This window comes from Pyrus communis, chromosome 7 (genome assembly GCF_963583255.1).
Source record: "Pyrus communis chromosome 7, drPyrComm1.1, whole genome shotgun sequence".
In the NCBI taxonomy this organism is placed as follows: domain Eukaryota; kingdom Viridiplantae; phylum Streptophyta; class Magnoliopsida; order Rosales; family Rosaceae; genus Pyrus; species Pyrus communis.
Window position 1 is genome coordinate 14,355,565 of NC_084809.1, and position 9,994 is coordinate 14,365,558.

The 9,994-nt window shown below is 37.6% G+C and overlaps 1 protein-coding gene across 1 annotated transcript; it reads right to left on the reverse strand.

The window, feature by feature from the left end:
• Positions 1–341: 341 nt before the first annotated feature.
• On the reverse strand, positions 342–9,394 carry LOC137739040 (ABC transporter G family member 29-like). The gene is made up of 21 exons (XM_068478512.1): positions 9,008–9,394; positions 7,020–7,229; positions 6,768–6,852; positions 6,524–6,683; positions 6,082–6,158; positions 5,941–5,994; positions 5,749–5,839; positions 5,253–5,554; positions 4,491–5,089; positions 4,250–4,410; positions 3,872–3,981; positions 3,626–3,779; positions 3,360–3,515; positions 3,099–3,274; positions 2,671–3,003; positions 2,204–2,575; positions 1,974–2,107; positions 1,669–1,896; positions 1,402–1,573; positions 1,045–1,299; positions 342–751 (listed from the first exon to the last, which is right to left on the reverse strand). The coding sequence occupies exons 1-21, from the start codon at positions 9,367–9,369 to the stop codon at positions 479–481; spliced, it is 4,464 nt and encodes a 1,487-aa protein (XP_068334613.1). The 5' UTR covers positions 9,370–9,394; the 3' UTR covers positions 342–478.
• Positions 9,395–9,994: the final 600 nt, after the last annotated feature.

Below are 9,994 nucleotides of genomic sequence, written 5' to 3' on the forward strand. Positions count from 1 at the left end.
TTAGCAAAAGTCTTCAGCATGGGCAGAAGTTTTCAATGCCCATGCAAAGTAAAAGTGGAATATGAATTGTATTGTCAGAGGACGTGTTATAAGTTTCAACATGCAATTAATGCATCAGTTTGGAGTTGCTCTATAAATAGAGCACTCCGCATGTTTTCATGTAACAGAAAAATATAAGAAGAAGCAAACAAGAGAGAAATATCAGTAACATCATCTATTCCTCTGTTTTTTATTTGTTATCCTCTTGTGCTATAATTTTAGTGTGGTATTTTATATCTACCTTGCACCTACAATTAAAAAGGTTATTTCTCTAACTTTGACCTATTTATAACACAATCCACTTACTTTCTCAAAGGAATTATTCATTCTTAAATTGCCTCCTCCATTTCTTGGGTACAATATTTATTACAAACATTACATTTCTCACTTTCTGTAACACATATGTATATATAACACATACGGTATACCAAGAATTCCTCTATCTAATTTGGAAATTGAGTATCTTTATGCAATAGGCAAACATGAAGGCAAAGAAGAGCGCGAAGCCGACAAGAACTCCAGCAACTGGTCCCATGAAATTTGGATTATATCCAAAATAGTTTTCTACATACCATTTCACAGTTGGGTCAGGTGTTAACCCAGGTGCTTTAATGGTGTCCTCAACATCACCATATTGTGACACAATCAATCCATACACCGTCCACGCTACCGGGCATATCCAGTAATACCAAATCCACCACTTGGGTATTTTCTGCAAATTCAAAAGTTCAAGCCGTCGTGTTAACAAAGGTTTATAGTGAGTTATGATCACTTGGTCGACAACTAACCATGGTAATCAACTGTCGGATCAAGATTCAGTACTTGATATTCAAAATTTAGTTCTCGAGAATGTATTTTAGTTGCCTTTTGGAATTAATTAATGTGATCCAAATCCAAATCAGTTGCTGATCCTGGATATCACAGTGAATGGTGACTAAGGGATCATAACATATCATTTATAGCTAAATTTGAAATAGCTTCTTGTAGGAAGAAGAATACCCTTACCGGTCTTGGTATGAAGAAACCCGAGAAGAGGTTGAAGAATGAATAAAACGTCGATGCCAATATGGCTGCTACTTGGTGGTTTGGTGAGATGGCGACAGTCATCATTCCGTAATATGTGAAATAAAGGAATGAGATGAAGTTGACAAAGAAGAACCAGAAGAATTTTTCCGCTGTCCATTGAAAGCTCACCATAGCATACACAATCAGCACATAATATACAGTTTGAACAAACACATATGGTATTTCAACAACAACCTGCATGCCATAGGGATGATTTTTAAATCAATGACATCGGATATCTAAATGTGACCGAATGCAAGGATATCTACTTATATACGCTATAACCCCTCAATGTACCTGTGCTAGTGCATAAGGTAAGGCAGAGTACATCCCAGCAGCTCGTTCTCGATAAAATACTGCTCTTTCAGTGGCGACTACCGGCTGCACTGTTGAGCAGTTATTAATTCCAATGGAAAGTACAGCATTATACATGGCTCCAATAATCATGGTCAGGTCAGCTGAGCTTTCTCTGAAAGTTAAAAGACAATTCTAGTTGATTGAGGGTCTACATAAACTCTTGAATTTGTAAAGTCACGACTCACGAGAAGCAAGTCGATCACAAACCTTTTGGCGCCAACCTTCCAGAAAATAGATCCAACCAGGAGGGCAGAGGCAAAGGTAAAAAAGAACCTAACAAGGATATAATCAGGACTTCTCCAGTAAGTCCACCAGTGCTTCCAAAGGCAAGATTTGAACTGCTCCCACATTGATTGAGAATACTGAGATGGAAAATACAGATCATTTGCTCCTGGTGGTGGTATGCTTAACTCTGTCACTAAAGCTTTGTTTCTCCTGGTCATATGCCCAAAGTCAGCCAAATCCTAAAATCTACACATTTTGTTTTTCTCTAGGGTTTCTTTTTGACTTACTGGTACAAGGAAGATGACTTGTAGTGTTGAGCAAAGTCGATTTCAACCCGGAGCTCAGTTGCTGCCGAACTCACCTCAAGCATCCATGTTGCTGGATTATACTTTTCTTTAATTTTTGGAACACCAGGAACTGCCTGCAATAGGTCAATGAATGTGTCCTTACGTAGTAATTCATTCTTTGTTTTTGTACAACATTAAGATGAAGAAAAATATTTTGGGCAGGTAAATACCTCAAAATATTCCACGACCTTGTGAGAATTGCGGCCCAATGGTCCGGAGTATATCAACTGTCCTCTCTTCATGAGTAGCAGCTCATCAAAGGCCTCAAAGATATCTATGCTAGGCTGATGAATTGTGCAGACAACTGTTCTACCAGTGTCCACCGTATTTCTAACCACCCTCATAACAATGGCAGCTGCCCTTGCATCAAGACCTGATGTTGGCTCATCCATGAAAATGATCGAGGGATTAGCAACGAGCTCAACTGCAATTGTCAACCTCTTTCTCTGTTCTGTTGATAATCCTGTAACTCCTGGAAGCCCCACTAAAGCATCTTTGAGACCGTCAAGCTCAACCAGTCCCATCACTTCATCTACAAAGGTCTGAAAACATAACAAAACAAAGGGAATGCAGTTTTGGCAATCAAATAATCATGCTATGCATTGTTCAGAAAAGTATTCCAAGTCATAAGTTTTACCATCTTTTCCTCTTTGGTGACTTCTTTAGGGAGCCGAAGGAAAGCTGAATAAATCAATGAATCCTTGACAGTGACTTGGGGTGAGTGGATATCATTTTGTTCACAATAACCAGAAATTCTGGCAAAGGTTTCTTGTTTCTTAGGGTACCCAGAAATTCTAATATCACCTTCAATGTAGCCACCTGTTTTTCTTCCTGCTAAGACATCCATCAAAGTTGTCTTCCCCGCCCCGCTGACTCCCATTAGAGCTGTCAAGATCCCAGGCCTAAAGGCACCAGTTACTTCACAAAGTAGCTGAAGCCTGTCCTCTTTTACTCCTCCTTCCTTCATTTTCTGTCAATCAAACGACAATTACACCAATAATGTTTAGAATCACAACTAATCATTTGAGATGAATAAAGAGTGCCATTGGGGAAAAGAAATATTACGAGGGGCACGTCCACATAGTAATTAACACTGTCGAAGGACATTGCAAGAGGAGTATAGGGAAGAACCATTCCTCTCTTTAGGGTAACAACATTTCCTGCTTCAAGAGACGAATTAGCATTTCTACCAAGTCTATTCGCATTTGATCGACTGCCCAATCTCCATATTTGCATTTCTCCTAAAAGATTATTAGGCCTGGTGTCATGGATAATAGTACGTTCACATTGCATAGCTAGAATTGTGAGCATTGTTTTGTTTCTTACCTGAATTGTTTCCATCAGAAGAAGATAATGATCGAAAAATTGGATCTGTCTTTAATTTGGGTCTTCTGAAATTCTGGTCATCCTTCGATTCTTCTTCATCTGCTCTTATTTCCGCTGCTACTTCTTCAGATATCATAGGCTGTGGCTTTCCAAGAGCTAACTTATTGAAATAATTAAGAGCATAAAAAAATGTCACCTCAAAACTACAATTAAAGCAGAAAGTCAATGTTACACCATTACATAAAAAAAGTAATGTGTACTCTTACGATTCAGGTACATAAGTACGAGTGTGAAAAGGATGTTGAAGAAAACTGCAAATCCGACAAGAGCTGCAGAGCCAATCCAAACCCAGTTTCTGTCAGGGAAAACACCAAAGTTCTCAAGCACTGCCACACCCAATCTGGTGGCATTATCTGAAGCCTGCAGCATATTAAAGTTCATTTCAGGAGCTACCCTTTATAAAATCAATCCAGCTTATTATAGACGTATGGCAGGGAGCAATTAAGCGTTACCAGTTTGTTCATCCACCTCGGTGCAAACATTTCGTTTACAGTAAGAGCATTGAAGCCATATGCCATAGGTGAAATCCAGTAGCTCCACACCCACCACTTTGGAATTTCACCTGTCACACATAAAACAACTCTTTGACTATTCTACGAGGTACTAAAATTTTCATTTCACCTGTTAGCTGCCACAACTCATATCGAATCTGCTACCTATACGTACTTAAAGGTTTTTTTTTTATATGAAATAAACCAAGAATTCTGATTAAACAAAATAGGGATAAGCGTGTGTGAGTGCACACACACATGTGTTACCACAGTTACAAAACTGTATTTATCATATTGTCTTCTAAGGTTGATAAATATGGTATTCAATTTGGTACTGACCTCGAGGAATTAAGAAACCTCCAAGTATAAAAACAATCATCAGACTGATACTGCCGCCAGTGTTGGAAATGATCATGGTCCTGCAGACTCCAGCAATAAGCCTAAACATCCCAGCAGCCATTTGTTGGATCAGAAAAAACAGCAATAGTTGGTTGAAAAATCTGCAAAAAAGTGACAGCTGCAATCAGAATCTCGAAAAGTAACAAGTCAGAGATGAAATTAAGGGAAAAATATGTAGTACCTGCTAGCTTCAGGTGCAAACCCAATTGTGTAATACGTAATGCCAACCCAAATAGTGGATTCTAAAAGGGATATAGGAATCCGGAGTAGGACACATGGGAGAGTGAAAGTCCAAGCTGGGTGGAAAAGAAGGTCTCTGTGCTTGTAAAATACAGGGAGTCTTGCAATGATCAGTGAGAGCTCAGAGAAACCATTAAACAAGTTAGTGACCAGGGAAAATATAATTGCACTGATAAACAATGCACCATCATTTTCATTTTGGGTGTGCATTTGGGTCCTTAAGAATACGGTAGTTGCTACAATTGCCACTATACTAATTTGAACCATCTTGAAAATGTAAACGAAAGAGTTTCTTTTTATCAGCAACCATTCCTTGGCAAAACAGGCCTTGAGAAGTTCCAATTTGGGTATTGAATATCTTGTGAAAACAAGGGCTGCTCTATGCCCTCGGGACTTATTGTAAGGGATTGAGAGCTCATTCTGGAGACTCATTCCCACATGGAACTGCTTGAACTGGTTTGCGAATTCAGTGACTGATATGTATCGGTATGGCTTGCTTCTGTCAGCCCAATATTGCTCTTGGTCTTTCCTTGAGGTTACCTGAAAAAGTTGATCAAAAAAATTTAATCAGTCTAACATTTTCTCAACTTGAACTCAGCCAAATTTAACCATCTAAAATGTCAGGCCTTCACTCCTCGTTACTTCTAATAAGATGTATCACAACCTACGTACCATTTTAAAGTGAGACCTATCAAGAAATTACCTCTTGTAAGAACTCAGCAGTTCCCTTTCGTTCGGGGCATTGAAATCCACAACTATCAAAGAACTCCAATATATGCTCGCGTGGCCCCTGGTAGACAATATGGCCCTTTGACAAAAGGATGATATCGTCAAAGAGATCAAATGTCTCAGAAGCAGGTTGGAGTAGGGACATCAAAATTGTGGCCTCGGTAATGTGTACGATTTGCTGCAAGCACTTCACTATTTGATATGTCGTAGAGCTATCTAGACCCGTTGATATCTCATCCATGAACAATGTTTTTGTAGGCCCAACAATCATCTCACCTGTATTGACTCATATATATATATATATCTACCTTGGGATTTTATTGTATTAAATAACATTGTTTTCCATCAGCAACACTATTGGTTCATATCTAATCTGTATTATATATTGAACCTCTACTTATTAGCAAGTTCATCGCAATCAGAATTTTCTTTAGTGGCCATAACACAACAAGAAAAGGGTGGGAATTGACCTGTGGTTACTCGTTTTTTCTGCCCACCAGATATCCCTCTCTGCATCTCATCTCCAACAATTGTATCCTTGCATATATCGAGCCCCAAAATCTGTACAATATTAAATCCAAAACATAATCGAGAATTGTTGGATACCAGACAAAGAATTAAAACGATCAATTATCTCATTTTGAAGTTTGGTATTTACTTACTCTGAGAGTATAGTCAGTAATGAGACTACTTTCAACTCCTCCCATTGACGTAGCCTGAAATAAACCAGAAATCCAGAAATATAAGCTAAATAAATCATGCTTTTAAGCAGAGTTTAGGGATGTGGCATGAATATACGTTACCTTCATGAAAAGGTCAATATCTGCCTCAGGAAATATGCCAGCGTCCTTTTCTCTTCTAGCAAGCTCACAAAGAAGTTCTATGACCCAAAGCTTTTTTTTATTATAATGTTAATTCATTTCCAAAATTACATGAAAATAAAGGGCTTGTTAGGTATACATGATTGGATTGAAATGGATAACCCATTAAAGTAAAGGTATCTTGAAGGGAGAAATTATAAAATTATGACCGCCAAGAGGATAGGATGGATTACTCATGATGAAAACATATCCATTCCAATGCCTCTTGAAATAAAAAACATTCACTACCACCTTCAATATACCTTGAAATTAAAGAAATAAACATTCCATGCCAACCATGTGTACCAAACGAACTCAAAAAGAGTAAACTAATTTTGACAATATAATGGAAGATATGGTTTCGGTTTGGTTCGGCTGTGGTTACCATATCGAGTCCCAACTCCTTGGCACCTAGCGGAAAAATCTAGGGTTTCTTTGACTGTCATTTCTCCTATATGAACATCATTTTGGCTAATATACGCAGATGTCTTCTGTGGCACAAAATCATGTAGCCTGTACCCATTGTAAGTGATATCTCCTCTGACCTATTCCGGATCCATAAAAGCACATTGAGTTGTGATCAAAAGAAGCTAATTGATCAAAAACATACGATTGAGATGACCCCTGACCTTCAAGCTTGGCTCCAATTTCCCAGCTAGTGCCAACAAAAGTGTTGTTTTTCCAGAGGATGGAGGACCTAATAAAAGGGTCATCCTAAAACAGAATTATAAGGATTACAATTACATAAAGTGTTATTCTCATGAATAATTTAATTAATATATCTTAAAAGCTGAATAAAAAGATTAATTAAACTTGTGGGAACACAAGTTTTGACACCACCTTTGATTTGGTAATTCTAGCAAGTGTTCAACTAAGCTTACCTCGACGGTTTAACAATGCCAGAGGCATCTTTGAGAATTGTTTGATTTGTTTTTTTAGCTAATCTAATCCCAATTAAGCCAAGAGCTGATTCTGCAATGTTCCGAGTAACATTTGGGAGAGTGGGAAGAGCTCTGCTGCCAATATGGCTATCGGCTTCAACTGTCAAGTGCTCAAACCTAACTTCTACAGTAGGAAGTTTGATACCCACCCTGAAATTAATTACAACATGAGGACAAAAGTTCATTAGGTACATGCATCAAATGAATGTTCCATGTCCTATTTGATGTAACATAATTAGTAGGGTGAATGAGAAACTCATTCTAATTCCCCTTAGAATAAAAGAGTTGTCTGAAAGTTCTTTTTTACCTAATGTTTTTGGCTCTTAAGAAACTAGAACAGACTATACTACCTTTAAATACTACAAATAAAAGAACAATAGAATGAGCAAGTGATAGGAACTAGTCAAAAACTCCAAAATCTTGGATACGGGGAATTAATAAAAAAAAGCAAGTCAATCTATAAAACTTGAGAAAAATAGAAAAAGGATTTGAACAAACCATTTTTCTCTCCCTACTCACCCTAGTTTCTTCCGACTCTTGTATTGACTAAATAAAAGGACAAAAGGTGTGCAGGGCCATGTCATTTTACAAAATAGAATGAGAAAAAAATAGAAAATATTTGTTTTTTAATACAATGATATGTGTACAATAAAGGGTGAGGAACTTGGGCTAAGCCAAACAATAGGCCAACCATAATAATTTGGTTTTATTATTATCAAACATTTCTCACTTATAAGTGAAGATGAACGTTGCTAAATTGTATTACTAAGTCTTGCAAGAATACCAAACTTAAAATATAAAACCTTTTTTCTTTTGACAAACGATAGTGTTACTGTGTTAAATTTTTAAATGTTAGGCGGGAGGATTGGTAGGGATCAAACATGCACAAGGGTACATAGGCTATTTTTGGTTTCTGTGAGTGCGGTCAAGTGTCATATAAAAAAAAATAAAACTAAATTAAGTACAGGGAAATTTTTTTGTTTGTGTGTGAATCTACTTAGTGTATTTGATGCATATCTAAGTTTGTTTCCCATTCGTGAATAAGCCAATCACAATGGAAATAAAATGATATTTCCTGGTTTTTTTTTTTTCTTTCCTAGCATTACCAAACACTAAATACTTTCCCATAACAAGGGACATAAATCTTCTATTTCTCATTCCCTCATAAAGACATTGAGAATTAATTTCCCATCAATTTCTTTATGCGTACCAAACACTAACTTCCTCGACCTGCGCATAACACAGGGACGAGTCTATTGGTCATGAGTCATTACAATTAAGAAAGAGATGAGGGAAGAAAGAAAATGGGAAAGGACAATGAAACAAATAAAGCACCCAACATTTTGTAGTAGGCTAGTAGCCATATAAATAAATGAAATTAAAAAAAGAAATACTATGATAGTAACTGATTCAACAAAATGTTGGACTTAGCCGCATTTGAGCAACCATCCATAGCAATGCCAAATATAATAACTGCAGTCCTAGTTAAACTTCAACCGACCACATCTATTCTTTGAAATTACATAAAATGACAAATCTAAGCATTTGCGAGGCATTCCATAACAAAGGTAGATCTAGATTATGTTGGAAGAATTCTAGGAGGCATGAACCCTCTGCGAGACATAGATGACACCAACAGATGGTTTTTCTTTTATTAATTAGGGTTTTGGAGAGAGGATCCATGTCGGATCCTCTTTGTGAGGATCTGGGAATCCTCCACTCACATTTATTCATCGTGTAGCCAGTTTTTGTCAGCAACTATTTATATTCAATTTTAAATAAAAAAATTGCTCACAAAGAGAATCTGGCGAGGATATTTTGAGGGTATTTATAGGTAATAGGTGTGGGAAATAGGAATAGGGGTGGGAATAGCGCAGCATTTTAAATGAAATAATTTGATCTTTACTAAATATAAAATAAGAACTTACTTATCAATTCTACTTCTCAACTTCTTCAAGAACCTCTCATTGTCTTCCTCGGCAATCTTAAAAGTGCCGTCGATGAATTTCTGACGGTCGATTCGGTCGAGCTTCAGAACATCTACTTCCTTATGCACTACTTTGTTGTTATTTCCTTGAGCATCGGTTTCCACAAAGGATTTGATGATGCTTGTTCTCAGCCGATTATATGTGGGCAGTCTCTCAATGGCAGCCCATGTCAGAGCTTCTTCTTCTTCTTCCATTCGACTGTTTCGACGAGAGTGTGTGGCACTTAAAATCACATCCTCCACGCTTCTGCTGAAGCTACGGTGCCTTTCATGCGGGTCCTTTACTCTCTCCGTTCGATCCATTATTTTTTCAGTTCATCACCACACCTGAAATCTAACAAGTCTATTAGGAAAAATGGAAAAAACAAACCCCCCCCCCCCCCCCCCCCCCCCCCCCGACGCGGAGAAAGCTAGGTAAAGATAGGAGATCATAAGAATATGTTTGACATTCGTTTTTTAATTTTCTTGTCAACCAAACAAGGGATTATGAAGAACTCAAACTCAAAGGAATGCATAGTTATACTTGTGTTTCATCAGTGACGAGGGTGATGAATTTGTAAGTGGTTACCTGTCTATTTCTTTGCAGTTTCTCCACTTCAACTCTTGGAAATTAAAATCTATCTGTTTTCTTGCAAGAAACGGAGATTCTGGAAACGGTGATCCAGACTACAGTGGACTGGTGCTGGCATTATTCATGTGTTGTATTGCATGGTCGCAATGTGTCAAAACACATATTACACCTGTCACCATCATTACAATTTTTAACCCACGAACGTGGTACCATTTAATTCTACCTACTTTGGTTTTTAGGCTATATATTCTACATCAGTGTGTGTGCATCCTTCTAGGATTGAACGAAAGTAGGAAATAAACCACTCATGCCACCAAAGGCAATATCAAGTTACATTTTGACAACAGATTGTGGTTT

Coding starts and splice junctions, on each gene's coding strand:
- LOC137739040 (XM_068478512.1), bottom strand. CDS start 9,369: ATGGATCGAACGGAGAGAGTAAAGGACCCGCATGAAAGGCACCGTAGC. Junction 5,090..5,252: donor CTGCTGAGTTCTTACAAGAG/GTAATTTCTTGA, acceptor CAACTTTTTCAG/GTAACCTCAAGGAAAGACCA. Junction 2,108..2,203: donor AGGTCGTGGAATATTTTGAG/GTATTTACCTGC, acceptor GACCTATTGCAG/GCAGTTCCTGGTGTTCCAAA.